The 22,468-nt window shown below is 56.5% G+C and overlaps 7 protein-coding genes across 7 annotated transcripts; 3 read left to right on the top strand and 4 right to left on the bottom strand.

Annotated features, from left to right (window-relative positions):
- Window positions 1-4,224: 4,224 nt before the first annotated feature.
- Window positions 4,225-5,796, top strand: QBC33DRAFT_459249 (RNA recognition domain-protein; the record flags this gene model as incomplete). The annotated part of the gene is made up of 1 exon (XM_060424917.1): window positions 4,225-5,796. One exon carries the CDS (start codon window positions 4,225-4,227, stop codon window positions 5,794-5,796), a length of 1,572 nt encoding a protein of 523 aa, XP_060279812.1.
- A 2,259-nt stretch (window positions 5,797-8,055) lies between these two features.
- Window positions 8,056-9,638, bottom strand: QBC33DRAFT_549472 (aspartate-semialdehyde dehydrogenase). Its single transcript, XM_060428971.1, has 3 exons — window positions 9,492-9,638; window positions 8,385-9,377; window positions 8,056-8,323 (listed from the first exon to the last, which is right to left on the bottom strand). Exons 1-3 carry the CDS (start codon window positions 9,520-9,522, stop codon window positions 8,256-8,258), a joined length of 1,092 nt encoding a protein of 363 aa, XP_060279811.1. The 5' UTR covers window positions 9,523-9,638; the 3' UTR covers window positions 8,056-8,255.
- A 24-nt stretch (window positions 9,639-9,662) lies between these two features.
- Window positions 9,663-11,129, top strand: QBC33DRAFT_598150 (putative dichloro-cyclohexadiene-diol dehydrogenase; the record flags this gene model as incomplete). Its single annotated transcript, XM_060431957.1, has 1 exon — window positions 9,663-11,129. The coding sequence occupies exon 1, from the start codon at window positions 9,942-9,944 to the stop codon at window positions 11,127-11,129; it is 1,188 nt and encodes a 395-aa protein (XP_060279810.1). The 5' UTR covers window positions 9,663-9,941.
- Window positions 11,130-11,207: 78 nt separating this feature from the next.
- Window positions 11,208-14,120, bottom strand: QBC33DRAFT_242303 (uncharacterized protein). Its single transcript, XM_060422923.1, has 7 exons — window positions 14,062-14,120; window positions 13,862-14,007; window positions 13,703-13,774; window positions 12,890-13,594; window positions 12,542-12,727; window positions 12,215-12,483; window positions 11,208-12,136 (listed from the first exon to the last, which is right to left on the bottom strand). Exons 2-7 carry the CDS (start codon window positions 13,978-13,980, stop codon window positions 11,286-11,288), a joined length of 2,202 nt encoding a protein of 733 aa, XP_060279809.1. The 5' UTR covers window positions 13,981-14,007; window positions 14,062-14,120; the 3' UTR covers window positions 11,208-11,285.
- Window positions 14,121-14,696: 576 nt separating this feature from the next.
- On the bottom strand, window positions 14,697-16,760 carry QBC33DRAFT_562714 (uncharacterized protein; the record flags this gene model as incomplete). Its single annotated transcript, XM_060430223.1, has 1 exon — window positions 14,697-16,760. The coding sequence occupies one exon, from the start codon at window positions 16,758-16,760 to the stop codon at window positions 14,697-14,699; it is 2,064 nt and encodes a 687-aa protein (XP_060279808.1).
- A 1,578-nt stretch (window positions 16,761-18,338) lies between these two features.
- Window positions 18,339-20,334, top strand: QBC33DRAFT_549457 (Pre-rRNA-processing protein crb3/ipi3). Its single transcript, XM_060428970.1, has 2 exons — window positions 18,339-19,095; window positions 19,162-20,334. The coding sequence occupies exons 1-2, from the start codon at window positions 18,760-18,762 to the stop codon at window positions 20,140-20,142; spliced, it is 1,317 nt and encodes a 438-aa protein (XP_060279807.1). The 5' UTR covers window positions 18,339-18,759; the 3' UTR covers window positions 20,143-20,334.
- Window positions 20,335-21,066: 732 nt separating this feature from the next.
- On the bottom strand, window positions 21,067-22,355 carry QBC33DRAFT_459257 (uncharacterized protein; the record flags this gene model as incomplete). The annotated part of the gene is made up of 2 exons (XM_060424918.1): window positions 21,067-21,758; window positions 21,833-22,355. The coding sequence occupies 2 exons, from the start codon at window positions 22,353-22,355 to the stop codon at window positions 21,067-21,069; spliced, it is 1,215 nt and encodes a 404-aa protein (XP_060279806.1).
- Window positions 22,356-22,468: the final 113 nt, after the last annotated feature.

Here is a 22,468-nt window from a genome sequence, read left to right as displayed (position 1 = left end):
CCTTTTCCTGCGCCATTGCGGTTGAGGAGAGCTAGAGATTGTCGAAGGAGGGAGGCAATGCCCGAGGATGCAAATCAGCTGCCGCAAGCAATCAGGGACACAGGCCGTTTGAAGAAGATCCCTGCATCGAAGTATCCCGCGACACATGACGAATCAAGGACAATCTAGGTACACGTACGCTTCGCAAGTACTGACTGACCCCTCCTGATTCGCGTGTCGAATGAGGTTCGCCCATGCCCTGAAAGGCTGAGTCTTGGCAGATTCGACGCACGTGCTTGAGATCCACGGCTTTGATTCCTTAGGGTGTGAAACTTTAAAATGGAAGGGATTGTCTCTACGGCCATGCCCGGCCACGGGCAGTTGTGTCGATTGCAAATCGTTCGTCCAATATGTGCCGCCAGCGGGCATTTAAATACCAATTAGATTGTGCCGTCGCACCGCCAGCGCTGGTATAACAGTTCCGAGATATATGCCGTACCACATACTATGTAGGTACCAGGTAGTCTAGAGAAACAACCCAATGGCCCTTGGATTTCACGCGATGAATGGTCTGGCGTGTTGTTCCTAGATAAGTAAGGCGCCGCCAGGGTCCGAGTCTTCCCCAGTCAAAGTTGCATCCCAACGGAGATCGATCGCTTTGTTATTCGATAACAATATGAAAGCCTCCAGAAGCTCGAGGATATGTAGGTAGACGTTGTATACTGTTTTGGCTGCTTCATAGGTTCTTTTGCGGTTTCTTCGGAGGCCTAGACCCTGTTCCCCATGCGCCAAGCCAAGGTACCTAGATAAGGTACCGAAATAGTGTCCCACAGTCGTCATTGAGACTGAACCAATAAAGGTACCACCTACCTACGTCCAAGGCACCTCGTATTGGACCTCGAAAGACTTCGCGTAACGGCCTTACATGATCCGCGATCCGCGATCCAACGACCAGGTGTTCTCAAAGCAGATCAACTAGCTCTAATCTCTGACCATCACAATTGAATCAAGCATCGCCAAACCCACAATCCTATGGCCAAGCATGTAATTAATAAGAGATATGCATGCAAACCGGAGGCAACTCCGCTCAGTGAGTGAGGGGAAATGCAAGGCGGTGCTGATTCCCAGCTTCGCCACAGAATGAAGCTTATTATGACCAACAGAACTTGCGAAAATAGTAAATAGTAAAACCTTATACATTTGAGCAGGCAGATGGATATGCGCACAGAATAAAGCTTGGACTTCAACTCGAACTTCTCTGCCCCCGCGGTGTGCAGACACAGTATGACCAACAACAAGCACCAATCTTGATGGACACAACGCTAGGGCTGACATGTTTGATGATCGGCACAGGTGGCCACCCAGCCGACCTAAATAATGAAGGTACCGCGTACACGTACGGTCTCGGGCACTAGTTCCTTCTCGCGGTCCAATCTTGTCGGTGACAACGCAGGGGCAGCGTCTACTTAATTATGGCGCGACTACACTACGGATACATGGCATTCTGTGTGTGCTTTCTCCGAGACGGCAGGTGTGTGGGTAATTACCGTGAAGTGAGCTCGAGGTGGTTACCCCACGCACCCCAATGTGCCCATACAGAAGAGGGAATTTCAAACTCGCCTGGTCCCGAATGCAGCTCCATTCCATGACTGCGGCCCAGGAGACACGGCACTAGGCTAGGGGTTTTCGTCATGTGCTCTGTACCCGTACTAAGTAGAACAAAACAGAAAGATTCGTGCCAAGCCGAAGAACCGTTGAAGGGCCGCTTTGAGGCTCGGATGGGGGGGAAAAAAAGGGAGATAAATGCCATAGCACACAGGTACCGACCTACCGACCTTACCTCGGTAGGTAGGCAAGGTACCTCTAAGTAGGTTAATCGGCACTATGGAAGGTATGAAGACGTATACGCATTCCATACTATGGTATAGGTAAAATGGAAGCGGGCAGGGAAAAAAACGATGGAGGAAGGAGATAGCAGGTACCTAGGTAGGTAACTTGCACGGGCGGGCTGGCACGCGATGAGGCGATGAGGAACATCCCTCCAGTAGGTCCCGTCGTTGGTTTGGGAAGGGTGGGGAACCCAACCTACCCAGCGCATGGAAGCCCCTCAATCCGTTCACCGGTCATCATATCGAGCTTCATCGTGCCCACCATCACCGAGCCGGCCTCAACCACAACGTACCACGTCCAAGCAATCAAGACGTCAAGTTTCGGCGGGGGCTGTAGATAATGCTAGATCGATACCCCCCGTTCGAGCGAGTTCCATCCCGCCTATTTCCGCTCCGCTCTCCGCTGCCGCTGTCACCATCGGGATCTATGGACTCTGTACCTCCCCATCCCAGCCCAAATGCCCCGAATTTTAGGAGCAAGTACCCAAGCAAGATCTCTCCCCCGATGGATCCATGTATCTTGCACAGCGCAAAGTGCACACTAGCTACCTCTAGCTCTGATCCTTTCCTGTGGCCCTGTTCTCGAATGGACACCGAGAAATGGCCCATCCCGCCAAGTTGAGATGGAGGCGAATAATGGTAGAAGCCACGATAATCTACTTGTACATACCTATAGCACAAGGAACCTTAACCGCTAATGACCGGGACCTGGCAGCGTGGAGGAGGAGTCTAAAACCGCTGCGGCGATATACCATAATTAGTACCTCTGTACCTTTCGGAAAAGACGAGAACATGAACATCATTTTTGATGGGGGGCCTGTGAGCGAACCTTGTTCCTTAGACCGACGCTACAGCGCATTCAGACATAGCCGGCGGGCCTTGCCCACCAATGTCGATGTTACATTGTGGGATGGGAAGGAGCATACATCTGTACATACACTCGGTGTAGTTGTACACAAGCACTAGTGTGGCACTAGGCTTGTCTGCGTTTAGGTCCCACACACACCAGACAGCAGGCACGCGCCTCGCTGGAAACTGGCAAATCACGTACGCGTACCTTCACCTGCCGGGTCCCTTCCATGCAGCGTATGAAGCTGCATAGTAGCTGCATACCACAGCATGTACCAGTTCCCACTGGCTTCGAGTCCCGACTACTGCATAGTATCGAGGGTATCGACACTGGCAATCCCAGTGTTTTCCAAAGCTCATCAACAAATTCAATGAAGCGTCTGCTCCCTCTTTCCTCTATCCTTATCAAATCGTTCAGTTCTACCGAGACTCGGGCCATTGAGATTTCATCCATCCCTGGTCAGTTGATCCTAAAAGAAGGAGCACACCCGGCACTCTCAGGCTGTACACAGGTACCTACATACAATACCCACAATCAGTCATTTTCTTGGCATCGGTCAGCCCAGTCGCCCTTTCCCACCCACCTCGCTCATCAATTAACTATCGTCATCAGTCGAATCAGACAGGGGCCCATCGAAACCTACAACTACCTAGGTACACTACGGAGTATCCGCACAGTCCAAGGATCCCCTCTGTCGCGCAGCACGGTTCTGTCCCTCACCTCACTCACCTGTCACCGAGACATTCCAAGACAACCGGGCATCCCACCTCCCATCGGATTCGTAAGAAACTCTGATGGTACGCACAGGACCTCTACACTTTGCGATCTAACGTTATACGCCACTAGTTCATTTGTCCGCCAACCTTCGCCGTTACAATATACGTACATACTTTGACAGGGACAGGCTGGGCCGTATTTCGTACATCCATGACCCTGTCGGTACCTCCGTTATTACACCTATAAACCTTCCTGCTCTTGCAACAGCCCGTCTCTCGCACAAAGCTATCCCCCATCCCACCAAAACCATTCTCCAACCCCCAACTTTTTCATCATTCTACCGCACTCGCGTACCTTACTCAACTCCATTCCTCCCCCCGCTGTCTTATCGCGTCCGGCCCGACACTTGTCGCCAGGGGCGAAAAAGGGTCTGGATCATTTGTTGTGTTTTTTTTCCTCGGTTTTGTCCTTGGCCCAACAACCTGCCCAGCGAGGAAAGATAAAGAAAGCCCCAAAAAAAGTCCCCTGACGTTGCGCGCTTACTGTGCATCTATCTCCACACGACACCTGTTGCCGACCTACGACGCGCGACCTGTGCACTTTTTAGATCAGCGCGATCGTCGCAATTGTCGCCTCCATCGCAAGGCGGCTCTACATGCATCGCAAAGCATGAACGGGACCCGTAACCCAACAGTCGCATCGTCAATCCCGTCTTCCAACCCTCCCTTCGCCTTGACCTCGAGTCGCGCAAGTCCATTTCACCCAGCGCAGGTTGCGACAAAGAATGTGATGGCCGCGCCAGCCTTCCTTCCTCAAGCGCAGTCTTTCCGGTCGACTGGCACCTCCCAGTCTGCCTACCCTCTTTCCATGACCCCGTACTTCGATAACGATGGTCAAATGCCCGGCGGGGCTCGCACCCCGTACTCCGCGACGCCAGCCACTGTTTCTGCGGCCTTGATCAGACGCCTCCCGCTGAACACTTCCGAAGAGTCCCTGCGGCTGATGATGGTCTTCTCTAAAGACTTGACCGATGTCGAAGTCCTGCCCCCGGGCAAGACCGACGACCCTGGCTTTCGCGCTGCGATTCTTAAGTTCAAGACTCCGGCTGGCGCCCAGGAGGCACAAAACATGCTTAATGGGAAGTCGAACATCTCAAACGATGCCGAAATGATTGTTGAAATCATCTCGGGAAGGAGATATGCCATGGATACGAATATGTCGGCATCCACGAGCGCGTCGTCTGCCGCATCCTCCACTACCTCCTCCAGGCAACCTTCGCGGTTTAACGGGGCTTTCCAGGCATTGGAGAAGGTCTCATCGTCGATGAACGGGGCGTATGACGGCAGCGAGCTCTCCAATCCCGAGACTAACAATCGTTACCACAACTTCTTCTCTCCCCAATCTCCAATCGGCAACCATCTGACGGAGCGGACGCGAATGTCGGGGAAGACGCTGATCAACAACGACGGCGCCGACGACGATGAGACGCGTGAGCTGCTCAAGGACCCCGTGGCATATGCCGAAAATGGGGCCCTGGCACAACGCCGAGCGACCGCTCCGCAGATACCCATCTCACGCATGGCCTCGCTGTCACTGAACACGGCCGTGGCACCGGGCCCGTCTTCCATGCCTCCCTATGGACATCCGAACATGCCATCCTTGTCTGCGCACTCGAATGCCATGTCGCCGACAGCCGTGCCAGGCCCGGGCTCCCTCGGCAGTTTCAATCAACGGTATCGCGGGCCCAACTTCCCCCCCGTTAACCCGGCAGATCAAAACCCGCCGTGTAATACGCTCTATGTCGGCAATCTGCCGATTGATACTTCAGAAGAGGAACTGAAAGCCATGTTCTCGAAGCAGCGTGGCTACAAGCGACTCTGCTTCCGGACTAAGCAGAACGGGCCCATGTGCTTTGTCGAGTTTGAGGATGTCTCCTTTGCCACCAAGGCTTTGCACGACCTCTACGGGCAACCGCTCCACAACAGCATCAAGGGGGGTATCCGACTGAGTTTCTCCAAGAACCCCCTCGGCGTCCGAAGCGGTCAAACACCAAGTCAAAATTCCCCAGGGTCAATGTCTGCCATGAATGGCATGGTACCCGGGTCTGCCAACGGCTTCGCCGCAGCAAACGGACCTCCGCCGGGCTTGAGCGCACCGCCTGGCCTTGCGATGAGCCGCGGCAGCTACTCGGGCAATTCTAACCTCTCCTCTCCAGGGGGGAGCGGCTCCTATGCCACTGGTGGCTTCTCCAACCCGCCTAGCAATTCCTGGGGCATGTACAATGGCGCAATGGCAGCCGGTGGCCCGACATCAATGATGGCCGCCTCGTCGGGCTTCCCTCCGCACATGATGGGAAGATAGGGGTGTTTGCACATTAAACGCTCGCAGAAGCTGCTGTTCTTTGCATGCGGCCGCTTGGCTATTTGGCGTTAACGGGTTATTAAGAGGACGTTTGCCCTTGCAAACTTCCACAACGGCCATGCCGGGAAGGCTTCCTGGGAGGCAAAAGACTTGATTGACCTATTCGGTTGCAACTGGGTCTCGGGCTACTTGGACATCACAGCATGGCTTTCGGTGTCAATCGGCATTGGTTGGCGACATCTGACTTTGATGGCAATGGCTTGCATCTACGCCGACATTCCTACCTACTACACCACGGGAAATGCGCACGGTACTGAAATCATGGGTCATATTTTAGGTCTTCCTTTTTCTCTCCTTTTTCTCTCCTTGTTCTCCTTTTTTTCCTATTTCGAGACGGAATGATTCCCCAAATTCGTTGCTTCCTTTCTTTTGGCGAGGGAGTTTAGAGATTATTATATCCCAGAGATGATCTGGGAGGGGCAGGGGCATATCGTTCTGGCTGCGTTTGGTCTTCCTTCAGGCGACTGTCTCACGGCTTTCGACCTCGGTGCATTCGGCACGTCTCATCATGTCAATCAAGCATGGCGCGGGGTTCGGCTGGCATTGGCCTTCTGGAGTGACACCATTTTGTTTTTCTCATGCGAAGAAGCGAGCACGCATGGTGCGTATCTGTGGGATCCGGTTGGAGTTTTTTGGGCATGGTTTGATGCACTGCGGGATCGGACAACTTCTCCGGTGGAGATATAAAAGACATGGGGAAACCGATGTTGAGCTGCACGGCAACAACACTTCATCACACTGATGGCGGCACGAACCATGAGAGAAGGACCCGACGGCAAACCCGGGGTAATCGACACAAATGCAACAAAATAAAGAAAAGAAAAAGAAAAAAAGCTACAGAAAAGGTCAAAAGAGGTAAACGAGGCCATCGGCATATGTACAGGAGCACATCGGAGTGGAGGCAAAAGACTTGGGAAAGGGGGGATTTGCTATACACCGAGCATTGTCGAGAACACAAAACATCGTGGGTTTCTCTGGTTTTGGTTGATTTCGTCTAGTATTTGGGATGGCAACTTTGGTATTGTTTGGTCAAGATGGCGGGGCATATATCGGGGGCTTGAGAGATCCATGTCCTCGGCGAGCTTGCAAGGAGGCCAGATGCCTATCTGGTCTCTCACTCATCGACCCCCGGGTCTGGCGTCACGCACCTGGCTTTATTTTACCAACATTTCATGGCGGTGGTTGTTTCCTAGGCAGTTTTTTATTCCCTTTGGCAGCGAGCACATTCTCAAGGGTTTCCCGTTTCGATCTCGACTTTGGTTTTGCACAGATGGCGTGTCTCCGAGAGATTTTGAGGGTATCGAAGGGGCGGCACATGGAGTCTGGCAGTATTGGGTTTCTTTGGTTTGGAGACGACCCGCGGCATCACATTTTCACGCTGTCGTATGGTTGGCTATCGGACCTCCCATAGCCTTACCAAGGGAGAGTCTCAACCTATACGGTGGTGACATGTTTAGCTGTTAGACAATGCAATCATCGCCATAAGGGCATTATCGTCTACTCTACCCCCCTGCGCTCCCCCGACCTTTCCCTCCCTCACCAAGGCTTAAAACCTCGCCCCCCTCCCCAGATTTCACGCCTTACGCACGTCTCGGGAACATGGTGCCAAGTCATTCCACTCGGCCCGAAGTGACGACGGCAGACTCGGTCGGTTAGCTCTCCTGGCCCACCGAGGCCAGACCCTCGGTCCGACACGTGCGGGCTCGCCTCTTTTCTCGCCTCCATGCACGATGTAAAGCCGCGCATCTATTCATTACTACCATATACCCGAGACCCCCCCACACAGGCATAGGGCTTGCAGGGGCGGGTGTTTAAGGGGCGGCGGGGGTGGGGGACAAAATCGAGAGCGGGCGGAAGTATATATATTTATAATAGTACATGCATATATTGGCGGCGGGGAATGAAGTGTGCAGCTCCCATGCATCAATTGCGCAAACAGAGATGGGTCTTTATCATGTAGATAATGATACAACTTGGTTCCCTGTGGCCGGTATCCTGATTATTTTTTCCCTTTTTTTTTTTAAGCTGGGGAGTGTTTGCCTGTTTCAGCGACCCGAGTGAGGGAGAATCGCACGACGCTTGCCGGCCGGGAAATGGTGAAGGGGAGGGGCAGCCGGCGTGTTATCCCAGGTGACGAAATCTCAGGAAGTATGTACAAGATAGTTGGTGAGGGATACCTTAGATCTTGGTGAGGGATACCTTAGATCTTGGTTATGGATACCTTAGATTTTGGTTATGTATTTATATTTATTTATTTACGCACATTGATGTTGATGGCTCCTGTTCCTGCTGCTCTGCCCATAATATGAACAAGAATGGCCTGGTGCATGAAACATATCACCCCTTCTTTTGGTGCGTGACTACCTCCCTGTGTAGGTAGTCAAACCTCAGCTTCGAGATCAGATGTATCCCTTCAGTATCGCCGCTTCGGCATTTAGTATGGAGGAACCAGCCGCTCCAATGACAGCTACGCAGCGACGAAAATCAACCTCTTTTCCTTGCCAGCCATTGGGGTAGGGTAAACTCACTGTTATGACTCAATGCCACAAACTTGATGTCGAAAATTCCGCTCTCGTCCTCCCTCACCCGCCCGACGCTCACAGTATAGCCTCTGGACAGATCGCGGTCCAACCTAGGCTGCGGCCTGTCGGGCTCATCAAAGACCAGGATTGGAGGATTCGGGGCCGACGGGCAGCCCAGCTTCTCCGCGTCGGAGACGTAGCTCCGCATCGCGTCCTTCACCTGCTCCGCGCTGGGCGGCGGCCTCTGGGCGAAGCGCAACGAGACGCACGCTGTGTGGCCGTCCAAAACCGCCACACGGTTACACGCAGCCGAGACCCTCAACGTCTTCTGGTCCTCGAAGGCGGTGGCCTCGGAGTTGATGGTGCCCAGGATCTTCTTGGCCTCCGTCTCGAGCTTGTCCTCCTCGCCAGAGATGAAGGGCACCACGTTGTCCAGGATGTCCATGCTGCTCACGCCGGGGTATCCCGCGCCCGAGACAGCCTGCATCGTGACGACCGAGACGGTATCGATGAGCCCGAACTTGGCCTGCAGCGCCGCGAAGGGGATCACCAGCCCGATGACGGCGCAGTTGCTGTTGCACACCAGGAACCCCTTCTGCAGGCCGTACGTCTTCTGCTGGTGGGGGATCAGGTCGAGGTGCGACAGGTTGACGGTGGGCACGACGAGGGGCACAAGGGGGTCGCGCCGGTAGTTCTTCGCGTTGGAGAAGACGGCCAGGTTGGCCAGCTGGAACTCGCGCTCGATCTCGCCCGCCACGTCCGAGTCCAGCCCGCTGAAGACGACGTCGCAGTCGGCAAAGGCCGAGGCCGTGCACTCGCGCACCACCAGGTCGCCGACCGCCGCCGTGATGGGCTGCGCCTGCTTCCACCGGACGGCGTCGCGGTACTTCTTGCCGGCCGAGCGGGATGACGCGCCCACGGCGACGAGGCGCAGGGTCGGGTGCTGCTGGAGGAGGAGGATGAACCGCTGGCCCACTGAGCCGGTGCAGCCCAGAACGCCTGGGGGGAAGAGAGGCCAGAAAGGTCAGTACGGACGGCGAGAGGGAATTCAGGAGGGGAGAGGGGCGGGATCTCAGTAAGGGCGGGCAGCAGGGCGGTATGGAAAAGACATACCGCAGTTCTTGGTTGGAAGTTGGGAGGTCATGGTCGTAGATGATTCAATTGGGTATATTTCTTTGCGATCCCACTTCTAGAGGAGTAGATAAAGACCTACGGAGTCCCAGCATGAGTCAAACAAAATTCAGAGGTGTCGAACTATTTTTTCCCTATCTTCCTGCCGCTGCCCCGCCACGCCCCTCCACGTGCCCCGCGATCGGAGCAGGTGGGTCGCAGCAAGCCACGGCCCGCTGAGACCGCAGGGGCAGGGGGTCCTGGTATTTTTCATGTTCTAGACGGACGCTTTGGCCCAGCAGGGCTGAGCCTGAGGCTGATTTTGACGTCGAAGGAACAAGGAAGGTTGTGTGGTATCGGGCGCAGAGATTTCTTCTTGACTACCTCTCTGTATAATTACCCCTCTGTGTAATAATAAGCCAGCCCGAGGATATCGGCTCTAGATTGGCAGTCATGTCCACAACCAACAGGGACGAATCCTATATCGTGGATGTCGTCCAGCAATCCGCCCCCGTCGACGTGACGCAGCCATATGACACCGCGAGTCTAAAGGGTAAGTCTATCCTGATCACGGGCGGCGCGTCGGGGTTCGGGGCCGCGTTCGCGAGGCACTGGGCGAGCCACGGGGCGCACATTGCCATCGGGGACATCAACGACGCCGCGGGCGAGGAGCTGGTGGCCGAGCTGCGCTCCCTCCCGGGCTCGTCGGGCCACCACCACTTCCAGCACTGCGACGTGACTAGATGGGAAGACCAGCTCGCACTCTTCCAGGAGGCCGCCCGCGCGAGCCCGACCGGCGGCATCGACGCCGTCGTCGCCAACGCCGGCGTCCTCGAGACAGACAACGTAATCACTGGGAAGGGGTTCGAGAACCCCAGCGGCCTTGATCTCGACCAAGACCCCCGGCCCCCGCCCCCGCCGCTCCGGTGCCTCGCCGTCAACCTGACCGGCGTCATGTACACGGTCCACCTGGCGCTCTACTGGCTCCCCCGGAACGAGGAACCAAAGCATGGGAGAACCGACTCCAGGGTCGGCGACGGCGACGGCGACGGCGACTACAGCGCCCCAGACACAGTAGCAACGGCGACCCGGCCAAGGGACCGCCACCTCCTGCTGACCGGCTCCGTCGCGGGGATCATGGCGCTCCCGGGGCAGCCCGAGTACACGGCGTCCAAGCACGCCGTGACGGGCCTCTTTCGCTCGCTGCGCGGCACCGCGCGCGTCAACCAAGGCGTCCGCGTCAACATGCTCTGCCCCTACTTCGTCGAGACGCCGCTGATCCCGCGCCCCGGCATGCTCCTCCTCGCCGGCGCCGGGTTCGCCAGCATCGGCGACGTCGTCGACGCGGGGACCCGGCTGATGGCCGACGAGTCCGTCGTCGGGAGGGCGCTGGTCATCGGCCCGGGCTTGAGCGTGGTCGACGGGGAGGACGGGGATGGGTTGGGGCCGCTTGGTGGGGAGGAGGGGGGAGTGCGGTCGCGGGCGGTGTGGGAGTGCTACGCTGATGACTATGAGAAGGTCGACCTGTTTTCGCAGCGATACGTTCGCCTGCTGAATCAGTTCACCAAACTCAGGGGTTGGGCCGGTACATTGAAGGATATCCTAAGCGTAATAGTTTACCGTCGTAAAGTCCGGGCATAGGAAGGAGGATTCATAATAGAACGGGGAATCATCATAGAACCGGGATGTAGATGCCCGAAATTTGTACTTCTAGCTTGGAAGAAAAAACCTGTTACTATGATAGATTATATGAAAAACATAGCCGTATCGAAATACCCAAATCCTTCGATCATCCGATTAGTTGGGTACATATAACCCATTAAAGTCCAAGTCCGGCAGTGCCCACCCCATGGTCATCGTCGCCCAAAGATCCGGGAAACCCGCAGGCTGGGTCTTTGACTCGCCCCCCCGTGGTGAGTTATCCATGCCTGTTCCCGCCAACATGCTAGGGTTCGCGGTCGTGAAGCTCTCATCCCAGTGTGGGAAATACGAGTCAAGACTGCCGTCCATCATCGGACACCCTTGCATAGCCTTGTCCAGCTCCATAGGATCTAAAGGCATGCTCAAGTCTAGATCCGCACCTAAACCCATTCCGGAGCTTGACTGCATCTCCGACTGCCTCCGCCTCGCCAGCTGCTGCCTCTCGATCCTCGCCAACCGCTTCTCGTACTTCTGTCTAACGACCTCGAGAACCACCTTACTGGCACTCAGGACATCTACATTCTTTCTGCTGCAGCTGCTGCTGGCACTCGCCGCCGCGACGTTCTCGCCCCCCCGTCCCCCACCCCCCATACTCGCCATCCCCTCCAGATACCCCCCAAATCCGATCTCTCGCCTGGCCCGGCCGTCGTCCCACGCCGGGCACGCGACGGGCAAGGGGAAGCTCATGCGGAAGCCGAGGATGACGGCTAGGATGAAGGCGCCCCACTCGACGACGGTGAAGGCGTTGAGCTCGGCGGCGGGGAGGGCGAGCGCGAAATCGAGGAGGGCGTGGAGGCGGGGGATCGCGGCGGCGAGGCGGACGGGGTCGGCGCGGGAGGCGGTGGCGAGGGCGGGGTCCGTGGGGGGGCGCTTGGGGGCGGGGAGCTTGAGTAGCGGGGCGCCGGAGAGGAAGACGCGGGCGAAGAGGAGGGAGAGGCGGATGGAGGCTGGCGTGGGAGGGGGAGCGGGGAGGTGGGTTTAGCTTGAGGTTTGTTTTGTAATGGGGGGAGGGACAGGGGACATACTGTTTGAGCTAATGTCGGGGGCCATTCGGCCCTCCCATTCAGTCAGCTGGGCGTCCATGCCTCTCAGCATCAAATCGAGCTGATACTCGCTCTGGGCGTTGTCCCGGTTTTTTCGTAAGTCGCCGATCTCCTCGGCAACGTGTTGGAGCCTTACTAGCCAGGCTAAGACGCGATCTCCTTTGTTGGTGCTTCTCTCAAGGAGATCACAGCACCGTGTCGTGTATCCGGTATGCGGAAGCGAAGACGTCCTGCTCCATGATGTGGAGAAGCTAGAATGAAGGTTAGTGAGATGAGGAACTAGAAATGGTGACAGGAATCTGTGCATACTAAGCGACGAGGTAGTAAGTGGCCAAGTATGCCCTGATTTCTTCCAACCGCCTCTCACTAACACTCTCTATAGTGACCCCCTCGATGCTTGAATCTTGGTCAAGCTCGAGGTCATGAACTATATCAACTGCCATTCGAACATATTGACGAGCCTGCCTGTTCTTTGGCCTGAGATGGAACGGGTACCTGTTTTGCTATATTAGCAAGGCATATGATACTTCGAATCTATCCCAATAGCAGCGAGAAGACTTGATCAGAGAGACAACTGGTCTCCTACACACCTAAACAAGCATCCAGAGAGAGATGGCGACAAGAAAAAGGGACGAAGGGAAGGGCAAAATCACTCACCAAGCACAATAAACCACCACCCCCTGCAAAAGCTCCAAACTCCTCTCCCCAGCAGCCACGAACTTCAGCCCGAGCACCTTCCTAAACTCCTCGTCGTAAAGGCTATGCCCCTGCAGCACCGCCCCGCCGCCGCTCGCCGCCGCCAGCACCGCTAGCAGCACGAACGGCCTCCGCCCCGCTATCTCCGCCACCGTCTCCCCGCCGCCGCCGTCGTCCAGCGCCGCCAAGGCCGGAAAGTGCGGGAGCATGCGGCCGCGGAACCGCCCCAGCAGCGCCGTCGCAGAGTCGAGGTTGAACCGCGGCCGGACGCCCATGCCGGCGGCGACCGCAGGCACCGCCGCGGGTCGGCCGGGGGCGGGATGGTCCGAGGCGGGTGGCGTCCGCAGCGCAGACGCACCTAGGGGCAGGGACGAGGCCGTCGATGTGGTGGCCGATCCGGCGGTCGAGCGTGGGGGTGCTGTTGCGGAGTCGTGCGGTGTTCCCCCTGAGGAGGAGAAGGGGAACTGCGGGTGCACTTCGTCGCCTTCGTCGTCGTCATCAGACGAGGAGTACCCCGGCGGTAGGAGGGCGCTGATTCGCATGGCGTGGGTGTCGCGGAGGGCTGAGAGGCTGCTTTCTGCGTCGTCTTCGGGGGGCATGGGGACGTCGATTGTGAATGTCTTCGATGGCCCGGTTGGGGGCGGGGGTCGGGGAGTGGTTTTGTTTCTTTTGGATGGGGGAGGGGGGAGGAGGCGGGCATGTCAGCTATGTGGTGCACGGGGCCAGGGATGGGTGTTGTTGTGTGTCTGGCTTCACGAGCTAGAAGGAGCTTACAGTTTGGATTGTCTGGGTCGTCGAGGTCGTGGACCGGGTTTGAAGATGCACTCGCGCTTTGAGTCTAGGCATCTGGCAAAGCAGAGACGTGAGTGGGGTCGTGTTTTCCCTGGGGCCTGCCTGACTGGTAAAGCCAGCAGGGGATGGGGGAGCTTTTACCTCCGGCAGATTCCTAGCTGGATGCTGGCCTGGCACTTCACCTTGGCTGCTCTACAAGCCTCACAAGCATTGGTAGGCCGGGAATGGGGAACCCCTTGGGAATCCTGTTGAGCGTCCATGGCTGGGGTTTGAATGAGAGGCTCGGCCTAGGTTTGACAGTGAGATGATTCCAACTGGAGATATGCGGACCTGCGGGATACCTGGCTAGTGAGAGGTCACTGATGAGAAACCATCACTAAGAATGCAAAACAAGTAAAATCTCCCAACTCCAAGATGAGGTTGTCCAATAGTTGATAATGGCCCGAGGAATCTCGGTGGTAGGCAAATCGGCTGTTTCCAAACTTTTCATTTGTCGATTGTCGTCGGGACGGGGCCGGAGGGGTTGTTTAACCTCCGATCGCCATCGGAGGTTTGGGCACAGAAGTGGGGACACTTGTCGGACACGTACAAGGCAGCCCGGGTATCGCTGAGAAAGGCACATGAATCAGCTCGTTCGCTTAGGTTGCTGCATATACACAACTCAGCAAAAAATATCGTTGATCTCATTGTGTACCTCTAGTTGCATAAGCTAGCGGACAATTGCACGTAACAAACAGCAGCATCCCGTCCTTTTTTTCTTCGATGCCAGCCAGCCCTTTCCCCCTCCGAATCCTTTACCAATCCCTTACTAAACTCCAAAATTCGACCCCTAATCGGTTGTGAGCCAGAAGCTCTGTCGGGGTTTCAAAAAAGCAACGAAAAGCCAAGATGTTGGTACAAGATAGATACTCCCCCCCCCCCCCCCCCCACCCACCCTCGTGCGGGCCAGAAAAGAGCAGGCAGAGAAACCTCGAGATCACCTCGCCTCCTCAGAGCACCTGACGACCTCGCACAGCGCCCGTAGAAGTAGCGGATCCACCTCGGCCGGGGCCTCGACCTTCGGGGCCTCCGAACCATCAGTCAGCCTCAGCGTGGCGACCAGTCTCGAGATGCACTTGCCCAGACCTGTCCGGAGTTCTCGCATCGAAGGGTCGTCGGCCGGCGGCGGGCGCAACCCCATCGGACACCCGTCAGCCCCGATCCACGTCGTCTTCTTGTTGCGGCCGAGGACGCCGCCCGCGCCGGCCGGAGTCCTCGGCCGCACCACGCCGCCACCGCCGCCGCCCGAGAGCCCCAGCAGGCTGGCCGCTTTCTTGGGGATGGGGCTGGCGAGGTCCTGTTTCGCATTGTCGGCCGACTTGCTGGCGGCGCCGGGAGATCCGCCTGGCTGGTCTTGTTCGGCCCCGCTCGTTGGAGGGCCCGGTCTGCACAGGGTGTCGATGTAGTTGTACGCCACGAGGTGGGCGTATAGAGCATCGCAGAGATAGTCGGAGCCCGAGGGGAAGATGTTATTCAGGGATGACCAGTTGGGTGCGCCGCCCGAGGCGTCCCGACACTCGTAGGAGTGTGTGGGCGCTTGCTTGGGCCAGGGTATCTTCGGCGACGCCGCTCTTCTTGGGGATAGAAGGTTTGACAACTTCCAGCGCCTGTGAGTCTCGCCTGTCGACGTAGAGAACGAGAGGAGTGACTGATCGTCCGGACCGTAAGGATCGTCATCATGCCTGAATTTCCTGGAGTAGTTGCGAATCGTCTCGATGGTCAGGCTCGAAGAGAGGAGCATCGTCTCGGGGAAGCAGACTACTGATATTCTGAGGGTCTCGATGACTTCTGGGGGCAGTGGGACACCCGGGATGCAGCGCTCGGCATGTCTGTTAGGCAGTAGAGGAAGTTCGACTCCGCCGCTGGACTCGAAGAGCCAGTTGTGGACATGACCAAGAGAAGCCCCTGAACGGTTCTGTGGAGGGCTTCGATCTACCCAAGAAGCCGTTTCGGGCACCTTCTCAGTCCTGACTGCGTTCCCCATGGTGACCACCACATGCTTTGGTGTCAGTCTTTCGGTTTCCGTATGGTATGGGTTCTGATATCTGGGTTCGTCAAGGACCACTGTGGTATCGACCATGGTCCTACCAGAAGTGAAGGTTGTCCCACGTCCCACGGATGATGGCGAGCTAGACCCTTTCATGCCATCCGAGGTGCCTGGTGCGGCTACTGTGGTACCCGAAGATGATTTCGACGAGCCACTATGGCCACTGTCAGGCTCCTGGAAAGTGCGTCGATGTCGCAGGGAGGACATCCTATTGGGTACGGGGACTGACGGTTGAGCATCCATCAGCCGGGGTTTGTCCTGCGATGGCAAGCCCGGCGAAGTGTGTGGCCGTTTTGTAGGTCCGTAGCTGACGGGAAGGTGAAAGGGCATGATGATGCCCTCCTTGCCGGCAGAATTTGCCTGCACTTGTCTGTCGTCCATAATGTCGCCGCGGTTATTGAAGCCCAAGCTCGAATTTGGTCGCGGTTCCGCTTCAACCATGGATCGTACTTCAAAGCTCGCCCTCAGTTCGTCGCCAACGTCGTCAGGTTCGAGGTCGACCCAAGTGATCTCGGGATTCTTCTCCATTGGTGAGTGATCTGGCAGATGAGGTGCTTGTGACGGAGAAGAACAACGACGGGAGGTGACTGAGGTGGGCGCCGTCGTTACTGATGGCTCATGGAACCGAATACACGGAGGCTCCATTCCCGCTGATGATTCACTGGTCGAGTCCGAGCTCTGATCCGCACCCGGAGCCGATTCATTGTAGTCCCTGGCTTCCTCGGCTTCCAGTTTGGAGTTCCATTCCTCAAGCTCACCAAGTGATCGTATGGTGGTCAAGATATGATGGTACTGCGCTGCGCGTATGGAATTGCCAAAGCTAACGGGCAGTGATTCATGGTGGTCCGCAGCCAAAGCCGGACAAGGTGTGCCCGCGGTCATACTTTTCGAGATGAAGACAGCTTCTGACATCTCGAGATCCTGAACAAGCCTCTCGGGGAGGTTGCAATCCATGGTGCCTTGCCTTCTTCTTTCCGCAGATATAGATTGCAGAAGAGGCAGATCTGGGCAGGAAGAAGTCGATGAGCGCCTGACGAACCTCATGTTCAACACAGCTGTTCGCGAGTTTGGCTCTTGGGTAGATTCCTTGGTGGCCTGGATCCCTGTCTAGAATTGCCTCGCACAATATTCTATGGAACACGAGCCGGTGTGACGAGAACGCCGGGTGACGGTAGGGTGACTGGATTGGAATTTACGAAGGAGCAGTGCGGTGCCTCTTGTGCTGATATATCCGCTTCAAGAGGCCTGGGGTCACCTCAGCTCGGCAGAGCACACTGGCAGCAGAGACAGAGGGTTGCTTCTCAGGGATAGCACACGGCTCTCTGCACACATAATGTCGTAATACCACACATGGTTCGCACTCATTGTTCGAAGAGGAGGGCACACGAGACATTACTTGCAGTAGTGATGTTGGGACTTTAGAGGGGAATGCATGGAAAAGAAACGAAAAATATGATATGAGACAGGGAACAATCGGATTTGTGGCACCCATCCACGCCGTTGCGCGCACCAGCGAAGCATCTCATCAATTAGCAAGGATAAACAAACAACACCAACACCAGCAGGGACAGGTTCCTCCCCGCTTAATGGCGCTCTAGACTGCATCCAGCCTGGAGCTAAATCCAGCCTGCAGTTTTAGCTCCAGGTTAGCCTGCCAGTTCGTCTCGCCTGGCATCCATGCATCTGTTGACCACCTGTATGAAATCAGGGAGGGCTACCATTACACCCGAACAGTCGGCGAACACATCTGGGCAGTTGGGCCTTAGGGGCCCTTGGTTTGGAGGGCGGGTGGATACACACGTAACACAAAGGTCCACGGCCGGCTGCGTGTGAATGGGCTAGCATGCGGGGCAACCCGCCCAAACCAGTTTTTGATAGAAAAGAAGAAACGTCGGGTAGGTTAAGGCAAGCCACTCTGCTTCCCGGATTGGCATGGCCTGATAAAAAAGCAAATGTCTCGGCGAGCAGGATCTCTCATGCGTGCGAAGTCGAGTCGCAGTCGAAGTCGCTCGGCCACTCAAACAAGCCTTCGAGGGAACGGGGGACAACATTTCGTGCTTCCGAACTCGCCCAGTCCGGCAGAGTGGAGATGTTTCCAGGTCGCTTCTAGGTGGTTTGCCCCCTGTATCCGAGTTACATTGTCGGGTGAATACAGTGTGGGAGAGTCTGTCTGTCCTGGACTCCTGACCACAGGCAAAGAGGATGGGGGAAACAGTCGAGCGAGGTGGGATGTAGTTGTAGTGTAGGATGAACATGCAGTTCACGCCAGAAGGGGGCCAGCGTAAAATAATCCCTCGCAAGAGGGTTGCCAATCGGGTTAAAACGCCAGCCAAGAGGCACCTGTCATTACGCTCAAGGGAGCAAACTCCAATAGTATTTTCTTGGGGCGGACTATGGACTGTGGACTGTGAAGTGGGGAACAGAGGCGCCGAAAAGAGGCTGGAAAGCACGATCCATGATCGACTGCAAGGGTCAAACTCCGGAACCTGCGGCTGAACCCGAAGAATCCCAAGATGATCGACGAATGAGGTGGTCATAGCGCACAACTTAGCGTGTGGCTAGCCGTACGTAAATTTATACCGAGTTTTCGTCAAAGTCTTTGGAATCGAAAACTCGAATAGAAAGGCAGTACTGAACTCAATCCAGAACAGAAGAAGTTCTCTAAGACTGTAAATTTGGCTGAAAAGACCGGAGTTATAACCTGTTCCGTTTTCGTCTGCAACAGCCCCCAAAGATAATCCAAGTCGGCGCTCCAGGGGATACACATCCACCAGCTTGGCGAGTCGCATACCCCCGGGACTCGGCCTATCGCATCCCTTGCTTGACAAGTACTTGCACACCTGCCAGCCCGCCCGAAGTGTGACTGGGAAGTCGAGAAGTGCCTCGCCGGCCTCGGATCTCGCGGTCTAGTCACCGTTACTCGCCGTCGTTGTCCCTGGCTACGGCAGAAGAGATGCTGTCAGAAGAGTTTGTGTCGTCCATCTGCGGACCGCCTCTGACGAGCAATACCGCCATCGCAAAAGATGCCGGCATCAATTCCCACACCCTCAGCCCGGCATATTCAGTAAATTCCACATTCAAGAAGAGCGCCACTCCGGTCAATTGCCTCGCAGTCAACGATACCCACGCCTTCGCTGCGCAGCACGAGAAGGCTTATGTCCACGTTTACTCGAGACTACGAGGAAACCAGGAGGCTTTCGTCTCATTTCCTGAAAGGATTCGTTGTTTGACATTAGCTGGCGATGTTCTCATCATGGGGACGGCAGAAGGCCGTCTCATGCTCTGGGAGGTAAGCTTGACCCTCTACCCCTGAAACCCAAAAACGGCCGCTCTTGATGTCCTGACACCCAACCAGATCTGCACCGGTAGGCTAGTGTCGACTCCGCCGCGCCACGTGCAGGCCGTTTCGTGCGTAGCTGCAACCTCGTACCATGTCATCACAGGGTCCGATGACTCGGACATCCACGTCTGGTCGCTCTCTCAGCTCCTAGAGCTCGACTCTACGGCCGAGCACGAGCCAGATCGCAGCCTCCCCAACCACAGAGCTGCGATAACGTCTTTGGTCGTCGGCCAGAGTGCTAACCCGGACACGAGCATCTGCGTTTCTGCCAGCAAGGACAAATCATGTATCGTCTGGAACTACCTGACGGGCGATGCTCTTCGGACCCTGCTCTTCCCGAGCTTTCCCCTCTGCGTCAACCTAGACCCGTCTTCAAGGGCACTGTTCGTGTCATCCGAGGACTCTTCTCTCTACATGGTAGAATTCTTCGCCGAGAGGCCGTTGCTCGGGCCAGGTGCGGAGGACTCTGCGACTGTAGTTCAAGTGTCGTCAGCCTTTGGGGTCATGCCATCAGACGCCGGGCCAGCGTCCTGCTTGGCAGCGAGCTACGATGGCACGCTCCTACTGACGGGGCACCCCAACGGCCAGATCCTCAAATGGGACGTGGCCGACAACAGGACCCCCGTGGAACTGGCAAACCTCAACGCTTCCGTCACCAACATCATCTTCACGTCGCCCCTACCGGGCAGGAAGAACACCAAGGCGATGAACATCGTCAAGCCTGGCCAGGGCGGGCGGCATTACACCTTCACGGCCCAGCTAGAGTCCGAGCTCGGGCCGGAAACCCGGTTCGACTCCTCGCTGAACGCCACAGGGTTCCCCCAAGACGTCCTCGAGGGCGCAATATCCGCGTTCCAACAACCTTCGGCTGAGAGCGCAGGCGATCAGGATCTGGCGAGGCAGAACGACGAGCTGTGGGGGATCATCAACGAGCAGAGGGCCCTCCAGAAGCAGACGCTGCAGAAGTACATCGACGCGAAGGCGGCACATCCGTAGTGGCAGACTTGGGGGTTTGGATTGGACATGGGCTTGGCGCTTCCGGCCGGAGACACACGGGGCATACAGGAAACAGCTTGTGGTCGGCCTCTTTTGGGAAGGCTTCGAGCGGGCTGCCTTAGTAGAGGACGCCTATGTACATACATACATACGTACATACTTTGAAAATCCGAGAGCCCCGAACCTCCCTTGCATTGAACCTAGCACACCTGCATGAAGGTGGGTTTGGTCGCATCTTGACATCAAGTTCACCTAGCAGCACGCATGTCTCAGCCCGTTCCTTTTTGCCCCCACCCTACCGCTCCTCATTTGTCCCCCCAACTGATACCTACAGGCGACCACTCATCATGACAAAGAATCCATCATGACCGCTTGTGATGTCACGTTGGGGAATATCAGGCGCAATGGTTTCGATACCGTGGGCGGGCAAGTTATCTTAACAGTTGAATGATCAATATCTCTTTCTAGACCGGGCCGCCTTCTTATCCCTCGGGGTTAAACACCACCTTCAAGTGTGTCACCTTCAAGTGTGTTTGGACACTGCTAACCAATAATGAAGCCATTGCAGCTCAAAATGTATCAACCCTAGCCAAGAGTAACTCCGGAAAAGAAAGGTTGGAATTGGTCGTTTGCCGATCTCAAGCCTCGCAGGATTTCTTCACCTGTGGCTAAATGACCGAACTAGACAACGGGTTCGGCCATTTTTTCGGCTTCTACAGTTTCGTGAAACTGTATAGCCCTTGCAGAGTGGTTGGGGGAAGAGGCAGGTGCAATTGAAATGTCGTAGATGATGATGCATTGGAGGAGTCTACAGAACTGGGGAGGGTTCTTGGTCAGTCTATCTAGAGCCGCGCCGTCTAACAATAACATTAACATCCTGCGGGATGCCGCAACAAGTGACCCCAATGTGGCTCGTCCCGATTTCTAGGAGGCCGGATGGCGGCCCTCAGTGGCCGTTCCAACCTGCCCCTTTTCCGCCAAGTCCTCCGCCCCACCGCCCCGCGTGGCCGCCGTAGTGCTTCCCGCCTGGCTCGTCGCCGGCGGGGTTTTCTTCCCCGAATCATCCCCCGCCCCGGCCGCGCCTGGATGCGGACCTAGATCCTCCTCCTTCTCTCCCATCAGGATCCCAGCCCCCCCCTTGGCCGGCAGCGGCGCGGCCACGCGGCCGTTCATCTGGAAGCTCTTGGCGTACGAGTTGCTGAGGGCCAGAAGCCCCGCCGACACCAACAGGAGGCTCATGAAGATGACGGCGCCGGCCTGCGTCATGTTGCCACTCAGCGCGGCCACCACGTAGACCAGCAGCTTGGCCGCCGCCTCGAGGTAGCCGTCGAAGTGGGTCTTGGCCCGCAGCCACGCGTCTGCCGTGATGGCCTGCAGGTCGTCCGGCGTGCCGCGCAGACGCACCCGAGAGTGTCCGTCGCCGAGGGTGATGATGTACTCGGTGGGGCGGGACTGGGAATACTCGGATGGCGTTGCCGACGGGGTCGTACTAGGACCCTGGTCGATGATGAGTTCGGGGGTCCGTTTCGGTGGGTGTGGTCTGGTGCGCTGCTTGATGACGAATATGTTGAGCACCCGGGTGATAATGAGTGCCACGAGGGAGCCAAGACTCCACCCTGAGGCCGAGGGTTAGGTAAGTGCTGGAAGATGCTCACGAGTGAGGGAGGGGTGAGAGGAGTTTGCTACTCACAATCCCGCAACAAAACCATGATTACCAACGCAAAGACCGTCAAGACCGGGCTGATGAGGTAAAGCACATGTGACATCCACCCCAGATCCCGCACCGTGTCCTCGGCCCAGACCGTCGCATGCATGCCGCTGCTCGACCTCATGAGCCGATACCGAATTCTCGATTGTGGCACTGCACCAACGCCCAGCGTGACAACCTGGCCCGGTCGCGCGATGCTTTGGATGTAGTGACGGGTTGCTGCGTTGTTGATGGCGAAGGTAATGGCCTTACCGTCCTGCAGCGTCTCAACGGCATTGATGGCGCCTTGAACGCTCCCTTCGCCGGCGGCGCCCTGTTGGACAAGAGCGTCCGCGGATTGCTGGTAGTGAAGGCCCGGCGCGAGGAGGAAGCTGTCCAGCCAGCTGGAACCGCCTACTATGACCGTACGCCGGGCGATGGTGGACAGATCTGCGAGGGCGAGTAGGCCGCCAGTTGAGAGGCGCAACCCAGGAATGGGCTCCGTTAACCAGGTAGGGAAACCCATTGTAGTTGATTGTAAGAGACTGGGGTGCTTTCCCGGTCTGAAAGTCCACCGCTTGGTGGTTCGAGAGTTCTATATTTTTTTTATCCCACTCTAACCCGAACGACAACGCCTAG

Source organism: Phialemonium atrogriseum (assembly GCF_030411735.1).
Source record: "Phialemonium atrogriseum strain 8032-3 unplaced genomic scaffold QBC33scaffold_30, whole genome shotgun sequence".
NCBI lineage: Eukaryota > Fungi > Ascomycota > Sordariomycetes > Cephalothecales > Cephalothecaceae > Phialemonium > Phialemonium atrogriseum.
This window is presented reverse-complemented; position numbering and strand designations above follow the sequence as displayed.

Excerpts from the sequence above, each read along its gene's own strand:
- QBC33DRAFT_549457 (XM_060428970.1), top strand. The coding sequence starts at position 18,760 with ATGCTGTCAGAAGAGTTTGTGTCGTCCATCTGCGGACCGCCTCTGACG. Across the intron at positions 19,096-19,161 it reads GCCGTCTCATGCTCTGGGAG|ATCTGCACCGGTAGGCTAGT; the intron begins GTAAGCTTGACC and ends ACACCCAACCAG.
- QBC33DRAFT_242303 (XM_060422923.1), bottom strand. The coding sequence starts at position 13,980 with ATGGACGCTCAACAGGATTCCCAAGGGGTTCCCCATTCCCGGCCTACC. Across the intron at positions 12,728-12,889 it reads GTGGTGGTTTATTGTGCTTG|GTACCCGTTCCATCTCAGGC; the intron begins GTGAGTGATTTT and ends ATAGCAAAACAG. Across the intron at positions 12,484-12,541 it reads ACTTACTACCTCGTCGCTTA|CTTCTCCACATCATGGAGCA; the intron begins GTATGCACAGAT and ends CCTTCATTCTAG.
- QBC33DRAFT_549472 (XM_060428971.1), bottom strand. The coding sequence starts at position 9,522 with ATGACCTCCCAACTTCCAACCAAGAACTGCG. Across the intron at positions 9,378-9,491 it reads ACTTCCAACCAAGAACTGCG|GCGTTCTGGGCTGCACCGGC; the intron begins GTATGTCTTTTC and ends TCTTCCCCCCAG. Across the intron at positions 8,324-8,384 it reads TGTGGCATTGAGTCATAACA|CTGTCATTGGAGCGGCTGGT; the intron begins GTGAGTTTACCC and ends GTCGCTGCGTAG.